The sequence below is a fragment of the Oncorhynchus clarkii genome, chromosome 27 (assembly GCF_045791955.1).
Source record: "Oncorhynchus clarkii lewisi isolate Uvic-CL-2024 chromosome 27, UVic_Ocla_1.0, whole genome shotgun sequence".
Taxonomy (NCBI): Eukaryota; Metazoa; Chordata; class Actinopteri; order Salmoniformes; family Salmonidae; genus Oncorhynchus; species Oncorhynchus clarkii.
In genome coordinates this window covers 8,878,269-8,897,100 of record NC_092173.1, presented here as the reverse complement: position 1 = coordinate 8,897,100, position 18,832 = coordinate 8,878,269, and the positions used below count along the sequence as shown (strand labels likewise).

The window sequence follows — 18,832 nt, the reverse complement described above, 5'->3', positions numbered from 1 at the left end:
TCTCCCACAGTGAGCTTCTGGAGGACCTGGAGAGGAGTCCTCATGCGGCTGCCATCGCCGAGTGCTTCGTTGAGAGGGTGAGTCACCACACTGCCATGATAAAAGCACAAACAACCAGTACATTCACATTACACATTTTTTTTTGTGTGGGTGTTCCGATGTTCTAAACCAGTGTTTCCTGATTGGTTGGTCACAGCCAGCCCCTCTTGGGTCATAGCTTAAGACAGGCTTGCTGTGTAGGCTAATAAAGGCTATGACAATATGGTGCTTGTACACATCAGCTATTTTGTTCTCTGGATGCAGAGCGCTGTTAAAATGTCAAGCAAGCAGATTGTGTGAAACAAACTTTTGTTTCGGCCAAGTAGAGAACCACAGCTGTTTGAAGTGGGCCGCTGACATTGGGCAGTGTGTCAGAGGAAATGTTTGTACTTGGGCTATGTGAGTGTGCGCAGGCCCGTGACCAGAGAGGCATGGTGATTGGTTCTGGTTCTGAAGCGGTGGTGGCACTGACCCTTTAACCCATGTCCTCACTACAGTTGAGTGGGTCTGCACACCCGCATGGTGCCGTACTCTAGTCGCCTGAGTAATGACACAGAACCACCGCTGATAAAACAGGAACAGTGAAGGGTCCAATCGACCAGGGAAACAGGCTCTCCTTTGTGTCGGCTGGGAAAACGGCCAGCGTCTATGTCCCTGACTCCCAGGGTATGCCTCCATATGTGGGGCTGCAGACGGACACGCCTGGCCCTGCCAAAGCTGGAAAAAGACCCAAGAACCAGAATCCCATTTACGGTCTAGGATCCAAGGGTGCCTATTCTTAGTCCCGTCTCCAGCCTGTTCTTTCCTCTTTGGTGCCCAGACCCTCTTATCCAGCAGGTCGTTATGGTTCTCTGCTATTGAATGGGCTACTGTTGTGGCCAATTATAGATGGCTGGGGGGAAAAAAAGAGTACATTCGATTAAGCCATTACCGGCAAGGTTATTCTGGGCTAAAAGATGCTGCTCTGAGCTAGACTAACCTCTCTAAACAGGGTGAGGACAACGGCCCCTCACTCCTGCAGACTACGTGGAGGTGGCGATATAAGAAAAAATCTGGGCCCGTGTGGAACGTGGGAAACACAGTTGAAACGTGACCGTTTCTGCTTGGAATGAGGCCGTATGTGCTCTTAGGTTAGGTGTAGTCAGACACTGGGCCTGTATGGAGTCAGATGTAGCCTGTAACAATTCACCATCTGCTAAGCTATGAATCTCCAACCCTAGACCTGCTGGCTATATGTACGACTGAGTGGTAAAGACAAGTATACATACATACACAAGTGTTTGGAACATAATAATCAGTTGACCTCACAGAACCATTATCTAAACCTGTAGGAGCCATTTTGGACTGTTTATGAGTTGTGTGTATGTTGTCTGTCAAGGGTTATTTTTTTACTTGTTTTGTACACTAAAGGGGTCATGGGTCACTGGTCGCATGTGTATATAGGTAGCACAGGTGACCAGGAAGGGTTAGCACAGGTGACCAGGAAGGGTTAGAACAGGTGACCAGGAAGGGTTAGAACAGGTGACCAGGAAGGGTTAGAACAGGTGACCAGGAAGAGTTAGAACAGGTGACCAGGAACGGTTAGAACAGGTGACCAGGAAGGGTTAGAACAGGTGACCAGGAAGGGTTAGAACAGGTGACCAGGAAGAGTTAGAACAGGTGACCAGGAAGGGTTGGAACAGGTGACCAGGCAGGGTTAGAACAGGTGACCAGGCAGGGTTAGAACAGGTGACCAGGAAGGGTTAGAACAGGTGACCAGGAAGAGTTAGAACAGGTGACCAGGAAGGGGTAGTACAGGTGACCAGGAAGGGTTAGAACAGGTGACCAGGAAGGGTTAGTACAGGTGACCAGGAAGGGTTAGTACAGGTGACCAGGAAGGGTTAGAACAGGTGACCAGGAAGGGTTAGAACAGGTGACCAGGAAGGGTTAGAACAGGTGACCAGGAAGGGTTAGAACAGGTGAGAGGAGAGGGCATACAGTTCTTATCGTATCACATATACACCTTATAGAGTGCCTCTCTGCACCTTTTGTACAGGAATGTGTGTGTTTCGGAGCTATTTATATTTATAGACGCCATACATGAGATAAAAACAAAGTATTTATTTCTGAGTGAGACCTGGAGAATGATCCTCATGCGAGGAGAGCTGTCACACAACCATAGGGGGGTTTGTGGCAGAGTGAACATGGAGACCAAAGCTCCGTGTCTCTGGTCTTTCTCACACGTCTCTCTTCTCTGCCATCTGTTTATTTTCTCTCCCTCTTGTTTAGAGCGAAGCCTTCGACATATATACCCTCTACTGTATGAACTACCCCAAGTAAGTCACACACACACACACACACACACACACACACACACACACACACACACACACACACACACACACACACACACACACACACACACACACCCCCTGTACTGGTGTGCACTGTCATTTGACCTAGATCCTTGAATGATAGCTATTGGGAAGGGACCTGGGAATGTGAGAATGTAATGAGTTAAACACAGGGGACAAGTGAAGTTCAAAATACACATTTGAAATTGTTACAGTGGTATAAATACACAATTGTATATGATGGTGTGAGGGGGAAGAGTACAGTTCACCATCCTTTATAGAGAGACATGAGTGAAAGGGAAATTATTTCTGATGGTCATTAAGTGCGTTTACATGCACACAGAAAATGTTATATGAAACTATGGCAGAAGGCTGAGTGTAACATTACTCATGTAAACCCCTTGCTGTGTTTATCTTAATCGGCGTAAGGTCAAAATTGAAGTAAAGCATACAGTACGCCGATTTAAAACACCCGTTTTTCTGAGCAATCTTTCAAATGATTAGGACATAAACAGCTTAATCGGCGTTCCAGCTGTGTATTTGATCTGCACATGTGCCAGCACCGGGAAGCGCAAGCCTCCCTCTTCAGTGAGTTCGGAAAAACTGAAAGTATGCATCTTCTCAATAGTTTTCACATTCAAGTGTACAAACTCAGAATCAAAAAGTCTTTGCAAAAATTACATGGTCACTGTGGTAGAACGTTCGTTGTGACTGTCGATTTTCTGCATTTATCAAAATCGCCATCAGGCAACCTGATTTCAGGTGTGTCCATGTAAACAGGATTATTAAGGGAAATCATTCTACTTGCAAGCATGCAAACACTTTAAACAAACTCTTAGATTAACCTGACTATCTACAATAATCACATTATTGTGCGCATGTAACCGTACTCAGCGTCTTGAATAGATCTATTTGAACTCCTCAGTGGTCGGAACGACAAGTGAAACCATCAAAATAGTTTCATCCAATGAAAGACTATAGTGACTGATTTAATGACCGCGGTTAGATTCGGTCACTGGTCAAACAGGCGAACTCACAGTGTATTGTTCGTGTAAAACACAAACCCATCACAAGCATTTTAGAGGCGGCACCTTTCACGGCCCATCAATTCTAATCCCACGGGCCACTACAAATTGACTGGCAGATGTTTGAATAGGACTGGATTGCTGCCCGTCACCATGACGATGCAGTGTTCCACATGCTCCGTGTAAACAGCCTTTCGTGTGCCTGTCACAGAGAATAGAAACAGAATTATATGTGTTATGCAACATGGATGGTGCCCTGACCATGTACGTGAGCTGCAGTATGTGCATTCATCCGGTGATGGTCTTAAAAAGACCAGTTCATAGCTCATACCGAGATGTGCTGTTAGCAGATATCAGAGCTTTTGTCTGAGAAAGACATCCCAGTTGGACAGCAAGGGGCCTGCGGCAGAATGTTTTATTATATGTAAATAGTTGCGTTCAGACAAAAAAAGAGGCCCCTCTGAAGGGGGGACCGGAGGCATATGCTGAACACATTACTGTACGCTTCACCATGAGATGAAGTGCTGTCTGGCATAGCAATGAGCCAACTGATGAGTCTTACTGTGAACCCCCCCCCTCTTCCACCAACAACCTCCACCCCCTCTCCTCTTGGATCTCTTTCCCCAGCTCGGTGGCTGTTCTAAGGGACTGCATGAAGAACAAGAGCCTGGTGGGCTTCTTCCAGGAGAGGCAGACCACCCTGTGCCACTCCCTGCCCCTGGAGACCTACCTTCTGAAGCCAGTGCAGAGGATCCTCAAGTACCACCTCCTGTTGCAGGTCAGTATAGGTCATGGCCTGGGTCAGAGAGACAATACGATGATACTGATCCAACACTATCAATGTCAAACTTATTCAGAGAATATGACTATATGTATAAACCCTTTATTTTACACAGAGGAATGGTACAGGGCCCGTTGTAGACTGAGTTTCCCTTCAATCCAAAGCACCCTGTTTCTTACTCTGCGCTCCTTGCCTTTGTGTGATACTCAGCAGACCAGCAGTGCAGCTAGCGAGTAAATAAAGCATTGAGATGCTGTGAAATGGAACAAGGAACCTATCATTAAACGAAAGCCCCCAAGTCACGCAGACTCTCAACTCATGGCATTTATAACTAGCTGTGTTTGGACACTGATCACCTACCTAGGCTTCTCTCTCCAAACCCACCTCTGTGGTGGTTATTCTCAAGTATGGGGAGCTGCAGCCCAATATGGCAAGTGGGTGTGTCGAAAGGAGTGGGTTTATGGAAAGTGAATCAGCTCATTTCAAAGTCGATAAACCAGTGCAAATGAGGGAGTTCCATAAACCTGAGCCAAGCACTACTGTCCCTGAGCTGGTCTACGGCCCCATTGCCTTGTGATGTGAACAATAATCTGTGCCACTCTGTCATGTTGTCAACAAGGCAGCATGGTGCATCATCCAGAAACATCTCTTTCCCATAAAATATACATTTGAATTTAGGCTTATTGGAATCGATCCCCTCATTGGCTAACACACCGGTGTTGTATGGAGCTGCTTGACGACCTGAGGTGCTTCCCACTGGGAAGCTGTATCCAATGTCGCCGGTGGTAGCGAACATGGCAACCGGAGCAACCGTGTTGTATCGAGGTGATTGCCGACCAGAGTTGCGTCCCACTGGCGGGTGTTTTATCACAGTGTCACAGGCGGTAGATAACGTAGCAATTTTTCCCTCCCATGATTTAAGTTGGAAAGCAGCCTACACAAGAAATAACTAATATTGAAAACCTCGATGTCACTTTGGTACATAGAGTCCGCAACAACACTGGGACACAGTGTCCTTCGCTCTCTCCTTGCCAAGCACTACTGTCCCGCAACGTTGTGGGAAGTAGATACCTAGTAGCCAATATTAGGGTGACGGTCATGGTAAGAACACACGTATATCGCATACAAGCAACAATACACCCATCATCAGTACTTTTAATTTTAAAAAAATCAGTTTTACAACTGAAAATGCACAATCATTTGTGTAAACTAAACACTGAAATACAACTCAGACTCGTCCTCTGACTTCAGAACAGAAGTTCAAACTCTCGCTGTACGTTAGTTGTCTGGTTTCGACACACCCACTCGTTCGTTCTCTGGTCACCGTATTGGGCTGCAGCTACCCCTTTCTCGTTATACCGACCCTAATAGAAGCCTAACCTCACTATCACCCCGTGTGGCAGGAGCTGGCCAAACACTTTGATAAAAGTGACCCTGGCTACGAGGTGGTGGAGGATGCCATCATCACCATGACAGCTGTGGCCTGGTACATCAACGACATGAAGAGGAAGCAGGAGCACGCCGTCAGGCTGCAGGTATGGACCACCACTCTGCCCAGTCACTCACTACAGCAGTTCTGAGGAAACTACTGTATGTGTTATCTATGGCTCTGAACTGGCTGTAGAGGTCAGAGGTTAAAAGTCAAGAGGTTAGAGATCACTGAGGTCTTTGGACATGTCAGTCTCCACTACATCTGTTTTTGAAGGTTAGAGGTCAACCTTTGGTCAACACAAACACTGCTTTTCTTTTTATCTCTGGCAGGAGATTGAGAGCTTGTTGACCAACTGGACAGGTCCAGACCTGAATGGCTTTGGGGAGCTGGTGTTGGAGGGCTCCTTCAGGGTCCAACGGGTCAAGAAGGAGAGGGCATTCTTCCTCTTCGACAAGATGCTGCTTATCGCTAAAAAGAGACTGGAGCTTTTCATCTACAGCACCCATATATTTGTGAGTGACGTGCGGACAGCGGAATGAATCGATCAGATTATTTTGTTTCTGTAAATGCTATGGGCATGTGTCTTTAGAGATGACGCCTACACCAATCAAAAAAGTGAGATGTTTTCGTTTGTCGCTTGATTCTTTATCGTGTACTGATACCCTTATTTCCACTCCACTGCCTTTCCTCTCATATTTCACTCTCTCCTTTCCCTCATCTCTCCACCCTTCTCTCCATTCAGTGCTGTAATCTACTTCTGGTAGAAACCATGAAGGACCCCCTGTGTTTTAAGGTGTCCGATCAGACCATCCCCAAACAGCAGCACATTGTACAGGTATGAGTAAACCAAAGGACAGGACATTGTATTGTGTCAGACCAGTGTACCTAAACTACCCTCCTACCCATGTTACAGACCAAAAACCAGGAGGAGAAACGCCTTTGGCTGCACTACCTCAAGAGACTGATAGTGGAGAACCATCTTGCCTCTCTACCCCAGAAGGTGAGACATTACGGTCAATGCTGCCGATATAAACGGCAATACTTTTCAGCCAAATATAACACTGAAGGCTGTGGCTATACTGAAATTGAGAATATTGCATTCCCTCTGTTAGGTTGTGCTGCCACCTCATGGCTATTTAAAGTTAATGCAAACACTGTCACAAGTCATTGAATCATTGAAATACCATACATGTATTTTTCAGGCAAGGCAGGTACTCGGTGACAACTTCTGTCAATGTGAGATTCATTTAAAACCATCATACTTTCACACACCTACCCTTTTCACTTTCAATTTACACTGTAAATTTAATTGAATTTGACACCAATCGTGCACAGTTTACGGTCATGCACAACTCAGTAACTTGTCATTTCTATTTCACAGCTCCTCAGTTTGATCAGGATCATTTTAAAAAGTCATCTCCAAGATGCAATGAATACCATCGAGGAAGACGCCAATCAGGTCAGGACATGCCATTCTTACCTGTAATGCACCTAGTACCTCATTTGTGTGTGAACCACTTGTATTTTCTGTTGGATATCTTTACTGGTTTTAAGCACGTTCAAACCCCAAAGTCGGATGAGTGTGATGGCTTCTTTTTTGTCATAAATCTAGTAAATAACACAGGCCTTTTGCCATATGCCTGTCTGGTCTGTGTTTGCGGAGTTAACTGTGTGTGTGTGTGTGTGTGTGTGTGTGTGTGTCTGTCTAGAGCCCCCAGAGTTCATCTACACCCCAGAGAAGGCCAAGAAGAGCCTTCCCCTGCTTCTGGAGGGGAACCTGTCCTACCGCCGCGGCAGGAGGCAGTCTGGTGAGACTTCTTAGAGTAGGAGTGCTGATTTAGCCTCAGTTTAGCCTTTTAGATCATAATGAATAAGATTATATGGACAGATCCTAGATCAGCATTCCTACTCAGGAGGCAGTCTGGTGAGACTTCATGTCTATAGAACAGGGTCCACATTCATAAAGAGTCTCAAAGCAGAAGTGCTGTTGAAGTATCAGTTTAGCCTTTTAGATCATATTTGTTTTTTAATTTTATATTTAACCTTTATTTAAGTTAGTTAAGAACAAATTATACCGGGGAACAGTGGGTTAACTGCCTCCTACTAGGGCAGAACGACATATTTTTACCTTGTCAGCTCAGGGATTCAATCTAGCATCCTTTCAGTTACTGGCCCAACGCTCTAACCACTAGGCTACCTGCCGCCCCAGTACTGAATAATTAACAGGATGACATGGACAAGTAGCACCTGATCCTGAGACGCTTTATGAACAAGGGCCCAGAGAGGAATCACCAAACAGCATTACTTGGACTAAACGTACAGTTAGCTAAGAAATATAAATGCATAAATGTAATTATTGGAAATGACTAATTCTTAGATGCTTATGGGTGTTTCTTTCCAGCTCCAACTAAAGACTTGGAAACAGCATTTCATGGTGAGAGGGGTGAGAATGCTTCTTAAAGGATTTTTGTTATCTTGTTTCCTGGTAGTGCCTCGGTCAGTCGGGGCTGAAAGATTTGGTGTGTTTTTAATGGAAAGTAAACACGCATTTGTTTGTTTCCCACAAACCATTCCTATCGTCTCATTGAATCCAGTCTCTTCAAAGGTAAGCTTGATTCAGACTTGTTCCACACTTAACCACCCACACAACTGTCGTACACATAAATCAATCATCAAATGATATCTCATTGGAAATAATTACTTGGCAAGAATTACTATGAGCAATGCCTTGTTGGCGTTAGAAATGCTACTGAGTAACACCCTCCCTTCCTGACATTATCCGTCTCCGTGTTTATACGCATGTCCATCTCCATAGGCTGGCAGCGAGGGGGAGCTGTGTCCTGGGGCAGATAGCCTGGGATTCTCAGGCAGCACCAAAACCCTGGCCTCCTCTGTGATGGAGGTGGAAGCTGAGGCAGAGCGGCCGGACCCCTGCCTGGGCCTGGAAGATGAGGATCTATCCCCCCTGAGCCTCCCGCCCACCCTCTCCATCACCGAGGAGATCATGCAGTTCATTAACCAGAGCCGCGTGCGAGAGGGAATGGCCGAACTCAAGCATGACATAGTATGGGTGGGCTATATTGTCTTTCACAATTCACACATTGTTAAACAGTTGCCATGGATTTGAAGCAACCTGTGCCACTTGTCTAGTCACTAGACGTTAGTGTCTAGTTTTATGAGCTATCAATTCCTTCCTGAGTTAGTGCTGCATTACTCTACCGTGTACGTATTGACTCTTTTGTTTTTGTTTCTGTCTTTCCACAGGATTCACCCCTGGATGAGTCTCTGGAGGACCAAACAACTGAGCCACCTCCATGTCCAGTTGCTCAGCAAGGAAATGACCAGCCGCAGCCTTCCCCTACAAAGGAGTCTTACAAGTCGCAAGACCCCCATCCCAATAGTCCAGAGGAGATAACAGTGCAACTGGAGGGGAGCAGAACCAAAATGGAAGACCAAACTCTTCCACCCCGTCTGTCCAGTGAGTCCTCAGAGGAGGGAGGTTGTGAAGGTGGAGAGTCAACACCTTTGCCATCTGATGTCAAAGAGGAGATGCCTCAGGAGGAGAGCACATCAGCCAAAGAAACCGAGACAGTTGAGGAAAGAACTGCATCAGAGGTGGAGGACGAGCAAACGGTCAAAACCGCGACACCTCTCTCTACTGTAAGCCTCCCTGACAAAAGGGAGAGGGAGAAAGAACTCTGCTTTGACCTCCCCAACGAGGACAAATGCTCAGAAGCTCCAATCTCTCATCTCTCCGTCCCAGAGGACACTGTACAGAGTCCTCTGGCGCCCAAGAAAGAGACCCAGCTCACCAAGTCCGACAGGCAGATCATCGAGAAGATCCGCAGCTACTACGAGGCAGCTGAGGCCGAGGCAGGAGATGCAGGAGAAGGTGACAGCATCCCCACCCCCAGGAGAAACAGCTTCTCCCTCATCATCCCCACCGGCCTGGTCAAAGACTCTGTGTCCCGCTTTGCTGTCTTTGGCCACCAGGACAGCTTGTGTGACTCGGAGAGCGGGCGCTCCGATGGGGGGGCAGAACCAGAGCCTGAGTTAGAGCTGCCTGACCAGGGAGAGGGAGCCCTCAGTCCAGATTGTTCCTCCACTTCTGCTGCTGATTCCCAGGAAGATCACAGCCAGGAACCAGGTCAGGGTGAGCCTGCTGTGGAGGAATGTAGCAGGTTTGAGCCAGGGAGCGAGCTCCTCCCCTACAAAGAGTTGATGAAGGAGTGGAAAGAGAAGGAGAAAGTAGGAGCCGCTGTTAGTACAGAGAAGGAAATCACACTTAACCTGTTAACAGACATAAACAAAGAGCCCTCATGCAGTAATGAAGCAGCCAAAGTGATCACAGGAGACCAGCAAGTAATCAACGGTCACGGTGATCCAAGTGATCTGGACTCAGAACCTAAAGAGGCCCAGAAAGACTCCACTGTCCCTCCACTTACAGGCCTCCACAACAGTAAGACCGCCCCAGTGTCCCAGGCTGGGTTGGGAAGAATCAGAGACAGGAGCTCCCTCACTGAGAACCTAGAGGGCCTACCCAGCCAGATCAAGGTGGGCCGCTGGTCCCGCCACTGTAAGATGGTGTCCTCCAGCCAGACCCTGTACGAGGGGGCAGCGGTCGCAGACGTGGCAGGGATAGGCCTGTTCGAGGCCAGCCCCGGTGATCCATGTCTGGTGGAGAACTCGGAGAGGATCCTCAGTAAGGTTCAAATGCTGGCTCGCATGTACAGCGCCAAGGCCAGCATCATGAAGGTGCCTCTTCACCACAAGAGGGTGTGTGTGGGTCGTGCACCGTGGACCGGCACCACCAGGCACAGTGTCCCTCCTCAGGCCCAGCCACCACAGCAGCATCATGGGGAGAAGATTACAATAAAGAGAGCTCAGAGCCATTCCACTGGTCAGTACCTTTAACATCCTTTAGGAATGGCTATGATTTGATTTAATAGTGTAGTAGTGAGGAAATCTGAAGACTTGTTGGTGTCTTATTGTTTCATTTTCACTGAATTTGTGTTAGTGAACACTATTAATAATAGAATAACACTTATAAACTGTGATTTACCATGTTTGAAAGTGAAAGTAAAGCCTTTATAAGGTTAGTTAGGAAACACTACGAATAAAACATGACATGTAAAGCCTCCATATTGTGTATCAGTGAATGACAGTGTTTGGGATGTTTTTTGTGGGATTTACAGGTTGCCAGGAGATTACTTCAGTCTCTTCAGAACCCCAGCTCTTTGGCCACATCCTTGTCAGTGAACAGCTGTCCCCCACCTACCGCCAGCAGGAGAATAGCTACGTCCTGGCCGGACCCAGGGACAGTGTTTCCAACCTGGGATCCACGTCCATTACCTCTCCACCCTCCTCCCCTCTGACCACCCCACCAAAAAACCCTCAGGTTGGGCCTGAGGAGGTAGTGACGACTAATGTGGAGGCGAAGCTTATGGAGAACCAATCTGAGGAAGTAATCTCAGAAGCTGAGATGCAGAGGCCTCACTCCAAGAAGGGCTTCCCAGTCCAGGAAGGCCCCATCCAAGGGGTAAGGTTTGAGGTTCCAGCTGATGGTCATCCAGGGACACCAGAGATGTCTGTGAATCTCAGCAGGACTCAGGCAGAGCAGAAAGGACATCATCTGTACTCCATCAGGGAAGATCCTTCTCTGGGGACAGCAACCTCTTTAGCAGGCCCATGTGGGAACAAGGACAGGTTTCCAGGGGTTGGCGCTGCAGAGGAACTGATGAATACCATCCAACAGCAGGCTCCAACTGAACCAGAGACAAGCCAGTTGGTGAAGCCAGACGAAGACAATTTAAACACCAAGATAATGACGCCTTATGTGGCCAGTGGGGCTGAGAGGGGGAGTTCACCCCAGGTGGCCCCTGGTCATCAAAGTAAAGCTGAATCCACCAAAGAGAAACCACGAGATGCCACTCTAGATGATCGGGATGTTTCGCCTGCATCGTCAAAGATTTCCCCTCACAGCTCCGACACGTCTCCCACACAACAGAGGTCCATCTCTGGACTAACTGAGGGGTCAAACCCCTTAGTGCAGCATCCCACTCAGTCACCTATGACTGAACCCATGCAAGCAACACATACATCTGGTCAGAGAGTCAAGGAGAGTCAAGTCCCAGAGGATTCCAAAGAAAAAGAGGGGGGCATGGTTCCCCATCCGTGGTCATCGCTCCAAAGCCCGGCGCCTATACCTCCACCAGGGGTGCAGTCCTCTGACTGTTTGCCTAAGTTCACCAGCCAAAGACCACCCAACCTGCACCTGCCCACTAGCATGGGTAGAAGGAGCCTTCCTATCAATTGGAACGGATCAAACAACGCCACACTCCCCAGCCAAAGGTACAGTATTTAATAGGCCTAATAGTACAGTAGTAACACAATTTCACCGGTCTATTGCTTAATTCTTCCACGAAGAGTTCTTGTAGATAATAAGCAGAATCTACCACACACCCATAACCGATTTGTGAAGGTGCTGGAGGCAAAAGGGAAAACTGGAGAAACATTAAAGAAATTTGCATCTGACTGGAAGAGTGCAGAGACTTTTTCCTGTTTCTCGACTAAGAGTTCTTAAAGAAATTCCATGAATAAGATAAGACAGTACATTGTTATTCACAGAGTAGATGGAAAGGAAGCATTTTAGTGAAATGCTATATGCATTATATTTTAATATTTTCTACATTGTAGAATAATAGTGAAGACATCACAACTATGAAACTACACATATGGAATCATGTAGTTACCAAAAAGGTATTTAACAAATCTAAATATATTTAAAATGTTAGATTCTTTAAAGTAGCCAATCTTTGCCTTGATGATAGCTTTGCACACTCTTGGCATTCTCTCAACCAACAGTCTTAAAGGAGTTCCCACATATGCTGAGCACTTGTCGGCTATTTTTCCTTTACTCTGCGGTCCAACTCATCCCAAGCCATCTCAATTGGGTTGAGGTCAGGTGATTGTGGAGGCCAGGTCATCCGATGCAGCACTCCATCACTCTCCTTCTTGGGCCAATAGCCCTTACACAGCCTGGAGGTGTGTTGGGTCATTGTCCTGATAGTCCCACTAAGCACAAACCAGGTGGGATGGCGTATCGCTGCAGAATGCTGTGGTAGCCATGCTGGTTAAGTGTGCCTTGAATTCTAAATAAATCACTGACAGTGTCACAAGCAAAGCACCCCCACACCATCACACCTCCTCCATGCTTCACGGTGGGAACCACACATGCGGAGATCATCCGTTCACCTACTCTGCGTCTCACAAAGACACAGCGGAACCAAAAATCTCACATTTGGACAGACCAAAGGACAGATTTCCACCTGTCTAATGTCCATTGCTCGGGTTTCTTGGCCCAAGCAAGTCTCATCTTATTAGTGTCCTTTAGTAATGGTGTCCTTTAGTAATGGTTTCTTTGCAGCAATTTGACAATGAAGGCCTGATTCACACAGTATCCTCTGAACAGTTGTATATTTAGATGTGTCTGTTACTTGAACTCTGTGAAGCATTTATTTGGGCAGCAGTTTCTGATGCTGGCAACTCTAATGAACTTATCCTCTGCAGCAGAGGTAACTCTGGGTGTTCCTTTCCTGTGATGGTCCTCATGACAGCCAGTTTCATCATGGCGCTTGATGGTTTTTGCAACTGCACTTTAAAAAACATTCAAAGTTCTAAATGGTTCAAACGCATTAAGAAGGAAAGAAATTCCACAAATGAACTTTTAACAAGGCACACCTATTAATTAAAATGCATTACAGGTGACTACTTCATGAAGCTGGTTCAGAGAATGCCAAGAGTGGTCAAAGCTGTCATCAACGCAAAGGGTGGAGAATCTCAAATATAAAATATATTTAGATTTATTTAACACTTTTTTTTGGTTACTACATGATTCCATATGTGTTATTACATAGTTTTGATGTCTTCTATAATTCTACAATGTAGAAAATAGTACAAATAAAGAAAAACCCTGGAATGAGTAGGTGTGTCCAAACCTTTGACTGATACTGTAAGTATTCACACCCCTGAGTCAATACATGTTATAATCATCTTTGCCAGCTATTACAGCTGTGAGTCTTTCTGGGTAAGTCTCTAAGAGCTTTGCACACCTGGATTGTACAATATTTGCTAATTATTCCTTTTTAATTTTCTTCAGACTCTGTCGAGTTGGTTGTTGATCATGGCTAGACAGCCATTTTCAAGTATTGCCATTGATTTTTAAGCCATTTAAAAAAAAAACTGTAACTAGGTCACTCAGAAACATTCAATGTCATCTTGGTAAGCAACACCAGTGTATGCTTGGCCTTGTGTTTTAGGTTATTGTCCTGCTGAAAGGTGAATTTGTCTCCCAGTGTTTTTTGGAAAGCAGACTGAACTAGGTTTTCCTCTAGGATTTTGCCTGTTCTTAGGTCTATTCCATTTATTTTTATCCTTAAAAAAATCTACCTAGTGCTTGCCTGCTGACAAGCCTACCCATACCATGATGCAGCCACCGCCATGCTTAAAAATATGTAGACTGGTACTCAGTGATGTGTTGTGTTGGATTTGCCCCAAACATAACGCTTTGTATTCAGGACATAAAGTTAATTTCTTTGCCACATTTTTTGCAGTTTTACTTTAGTTCCTTATTGTAAACAGGATGCATGTTTTGGAATATTTTTTATTCTGTACACGCTTCCTTCTTTTCACTCTGTCATTTAGGTTAGTAATTGTGGAGTAACTACAATGTTGTTGATCCATCCTCAGTTTTCTTCTATCACAGCCAATAAACTCTGTAACTGTTTTAAAATCCCCATTGGCCTCATGGTGAAATCCCAGAGCGGTTTCTTTCCTCTCCGGCAACTGAGTTAGGAACTACGCCTGTATCTTTGTAGTGACTGGGGTGTATTGATACACCATTCAAAGTGTAATTAACTTCACCATGCTCAAAGGCATATTCAATGTCTGCTTTTTTAAAAATCCATCTACCAATAGTTGCCATTCTTTGTGAGGCATTGGAGAACCTCCCTGGTCTTTCTGGTTGAATCTGTGTTTGAAATTCACTGAGAGACTGAGAGACCTTACAGATAATTTAATGTGTGGGGTACAGAGATGAGGTAGTCATGTTAAACACTATTATTGTACACAGAGTCCATGCAACTTATTATGTGACTTGTTAAGCACATGTTTACTCCTGAACTTATTCGGGCTTGCCATAACAAAGAGGATGAATACTTATTAACTCAAGACATTTCAGCTTAAATTTTTTTTATTCATTTGTAAACATTTCTAAAAGCATCATTCCACTTTGACATTATGGGGTATTGTGTGTAGGCCAGTGTCACAAAATCAAAATTTAATCCATTTTAAATTCATGCTGTAACACTACATAATATGAAAAAATTCAAGGGGTGTGAATACTTTCTGAAGGCACTGTCGATGCAAAGTATGTGAAAAGGCCCCTGAATGTCCACAGCTTTAGAGGTTATATCGAGTGGTAAACTTATCCACAGTTCCTATTTTGCTGTATAATAATAAATATAGAAATTGTTTAGTTTTATTTTGTGTACATCACTGCTAAGAGCTGAATTGTATAAATAAAAGTACACACGGACTGTCAAAGTAGTTTATATTCACAAGACTGAGCCATCGCTGCCTGCAGTCCTCTCCTCTCAATCCTGCTTCTCCTCAAGCCAGTGTTGTGGCATTAAACAGTTCCTCCAGGATTTCGCAGGGATTTTATGTGATATTTTGCGTGGCAATATGCAGTGATTTAGTCAAATTTGATGATTTAGTCGAATTCAATTTCATTGATGAGGATTTTTTTTTTGACGTGTGGCTTGATTGAACCATATTATGCAGTGATTGGTTGAAATTCCGAGTACTCTTTTTGTACTGTGCTGATGGGTCAGTTTTATGCGATAATATTGCGACGATTTGGCTGTTTTATGTGGGGATAGTGCAGTGATTGGTCAAATTTGCAAGCCCTCGCATATTATGTGTGAAATTGTTGATTTTGATCAAAAATGCTCAGAATCCTGGAGGGACTGATTAATCGTCCATTAATTTCCTCTTCTCTTTCCTTTGGTTATAGACTACCACCTGCTCCACTGAAGTCCAGAGAGCCAGGCCAGGATCCTTCAGCCCCATCCATCCATGCCTCTGGGTTGTCCCCCATCAGACAGCCTTCCTCCCAGTCTTCACTGGAGAGATCAGCCACCCTGCCTCCAGGTATTTGCCATCCCATGGATGCCAAGCCCCCCTCCGCCTTCAGCCCCAGTCTCCACCATCGCTCTCCCTCTCCAATCAGGGGACTCCCCTGCTCCTCTCCCACCCCTTCTGCCTTGACCAAGTCCCTGGCCGCCTTCTGCATCAGCCAGTCCATCAGCCAGAGTCTGGCCAAGAACAACGCTCGCCTCCAGGACCAGGCCACCCCTTCCCCAGGTAGTCCAGCGCCTCTGGCTCCCGCTCCCACTGCCTCCCCACTCAGGATGAGGTCTCCCTCCCCCAAACTCACCTCTGGCCCTAGTGGCCCCCCTCTGAGTCCCCCTTCCCCACTCCGGTCTACTTCACTTCGCTCCAGTCCATGCGCATCCCCATCCCCAGCCCTGTCCCCCCCACCATACCGCAGCCAGCACTCAGTCTCCCCAGCCCCCCCAGTCAGCCTGCATCACACTGCCTCTTCCTCTGCCTCCCCCCGGCCCAGGCCTGTTGCCCTAGCCCAGCCATGTCATATTGGTTTGAATGGAAATAGCAACAACAACAACAACACCACTAACGGAGGATTGGCCGTGAATCACCGGAAGCCACCGTTAGCGAGTACCAATAGTATACCCCATCCCCATGATTCTCACTGGAGTGGTTCTGCTCACACTTCCAACAGAGTGGCAAGGCCCTTCTCTGCCTCGGAGCCCAGCTCACGAGTGCAGTCCCCCTCTCCCTCCCCATCTCCATTCAGCAGGATCTGCTCCCCACCCCCTGTCCAGAATCATACAGGCCCTCTGATGAACAAGCCCCCCAACCCTAGAAGCACCCGGGCAGGAGGGGCTAGCCCCTTCAACCACCTGGGCCTCTCCCTAGAGCTCCCCAGGACCTCCTCAGCCTGCTCCTCAGGCATCACCTCCCCTTGTATTACCTCCCCACCGCCCATCGGGGTTCCTGCCAATGTGTGGGGAGTCGCCGCTCCTCAGCCGCGGCATGCCAAATTGGCATTCCCTTCCTCCTCCATAGCCTCACCCACATGGAGAGGTGGCTTATCCCCCACCCCCTCCATTCAGAGAAGCTACAGCACCACCTCCCCTCCCCCATCTGGTTTCTCCTCATGCTCTCCAAACCCTTCTCAGAACCTGCGGAGGACCAAGGGGAGCAGCCTGCCCTTCCTCAGCCTGGCTGACCGACCACCCAGCCCAGTCAGGAATGGGAGAAGGTCATGGGTAGAGAGCGGAAGGCGCAGGGCGGTGGGTGCGGAGCAGGAATCTGGGCTGATGAGTCCCCGAGGGGGATCCTACTCCAACAGTGACTCCTACAGCGGCTCCAACAGCGGCTCCCCATCCTGCCTCAGCCCCTGCACCTTGTCCCCTGTCAGACTGGCCCCTGGGAAGAGCAACCACGGCGGGCAACACTTCACCAGCATTGCCTGGCCCGACGTACGAGAACTCCTGACCAAGTATGACAGTGGAGACAGCCCTGACCGGAGCGCTCCGACTTCCCCTGTCTGGCCTCAGGATGAGTGGGGTGACCCAGACCTTGAGGAGGACAGTTGCCGGAGCCGCCTGATCTGTCCCTATGTGCCTCGGGCCTCCCCAGCCCCAGACATGGGCGCACCCATCCAGTGCCCTCACAGGAGTGAGCCAAAGCCAGAGGACGCCTCCTCAATGCAGGCAGCCAGAAGGACTCTAAAGACTAGCTATGCTACCACTGTGAACCTGCAGATTGCTGGCAGTGGGCGAATCACTTCCTTCAGCAACACCCAGGTGAGCTTGAGCCAGACCTTAGCCCCTGTGGTAGACAGCCAGGGCAGACGGAGAGTCAGCATCAATGCCTGCAACCTCACCCTTCCTGTTCCCCAGAACTGCAACAGGCTGTGAGGGGCTGCAACTGGGCGACCTCCTCCAAGATGCCTTATGCCTCAGTGAAAGTCTAAATGGGCACTTTACCCTGAAACAGTGGTGTTCATAGGGATCCTATGAGATATAACTCCAGGTCATAAGGTAATGAATTACATTAGACTTAATTGGACAGTAGACTGAATCACCTGTTCTTCCAGATGACAATCTGACAATGTCAGGGATTCTGCAACCAACTCCACGAACCACCGTCCGGCCACCTACATCACTGTCCAACAGGACACTGACTGAACCCACAGACAAAAGTTTTTCCCGGTGTTGTTTTTATTAGTCTTTTTGTTCTTGTTTGTTCTTTCAAAATAAATTCTGTTTATTCTGTTAAACAAAAAACAATGTATTGTGTACCAAACTCCCGTGTTTGTGCTTGTGGCTGTCATGGTCAAAACTGTCAATTATTTTCTTTTATTTATGAAGCAGTCTTATTTTGTCTGCATTTCTGGCACTTAATTGTATATCTTTATTTTGCACAATGTCCTCAGCTGTGTGTGCAGTTAAGACGTATCTGTGAAGGTAGGTTTTATTTCACACTAAAACATTACGCTATGTGTTCTAACCTATATAGTTTTATCAGTGATTCAAAAATATATGATTTATTTGATTACATAAGAGCTGAAAATAAGGGAAAATAAGGGCAACAAATTTCAGGGAAAACAAAGTGCAAGGAAATGAATGTTGTGAGTCATTCACGTGCATTTTTATTGCTGTACAACACAGTGTCTTCAGGCTACTATGTCACATTTTGATAGTATAGACCTAGCTACTTTTTTAAGTACCGTATTTAAATATCAGTTTGGAAATTGTGTGAGCTCCTGTGGTCAAAAGACTCAAAAAACAACTACTGTGTCTATTACTTATGTGTATTTCAGTTATTTGTACTCCAATAATAATAAAAATATTAAAGACCCTTTGATGTTGTCTGTCTCCTGTATAAATCCTCCAAGTATACCTATTATTATTGATTAGTCAATATCCTGGAGAACATAGTTATTAACACCGAATGCCAATTTTTCCATGTCTACTTTTCCGAAGGAAAATAGTTCCCTGGACGTGGTCGTCGTGCCTGTGTCAAGGTCGATCGGAAGTGGGTGAATGATTATGAATAATAGTAATGGAAG

General features: G+C 46.5%; 1 protein-coding gene across 5 annotated transcripts in view; it reads left to right on the top strand.

The window, feature by feature from the left end:
* Positions 1 to 18,616, top strand: part of LOC139385873 (pleckstrin homology domain-containing family G member 3-like) — a 60,346-nt gene extending 41,730 nt beyond the window's left edge. For 3 of the 5 annotated variants that reach the window (XM_071131154.1, XM_071131155.1, XM_071131156.1), the window contains 11 exons: positions 11 to 77; positions 2,308 to 2,354; positions 4,025 to 4,175; positions 5,582 to 5,713; positions 5,940 to 6,122; positions 6,353 to 6,445; positions 6,524 to 6,610; positions 6,813 to 6,846; positions 6,992 to 7,069; positions 7,320 to 7,418; positions 8,012 to 8,504. In XM_071131154.1, coding sequence (XP_070987255.1) covers positions 11 to 77; positions 2,308 to 2,354; positions 4,025 to 4,175; positions 5,582 to 5,713; positions 5,940 to 6,122; positions 6,353 to 6,445; positions 6,524 to 6,610; positions 6,813 to 6,846; positions 6,992 to 7,069; positions 7,320 to 7,418; positions 8,012 to 8,070 — 1,030 coding nt within the window. In that variant the 3' untranslated portion in view covers positions 8,071 to 8,504. Of the gene's footprint in view, positions 1 to 10; positions 78 to 2,307; positions 2,355 to 4,024; positions 4,176 to 5,581; positions 5,714 to 5,939; positions 6,123 to 6,352; positions 6,446 to 6,523; positions 6,611 to 6,812; positions 6,847 to 6,991; positions 7,070 to 7,319; positions 7,419 to 8,011; positions 8,681 to 8,874; positions 10,511 to 10,805; positions 11,962 to 15,685 lie in introns of those variants that run through there. The other 2 variants (XM_071131153.1, XM_071131152.1) reach the window with 2 other exon arrangements.
* The last annotated feature ends 216 nt before the right edge of the window (positions 18,617 to 18,832 follow it).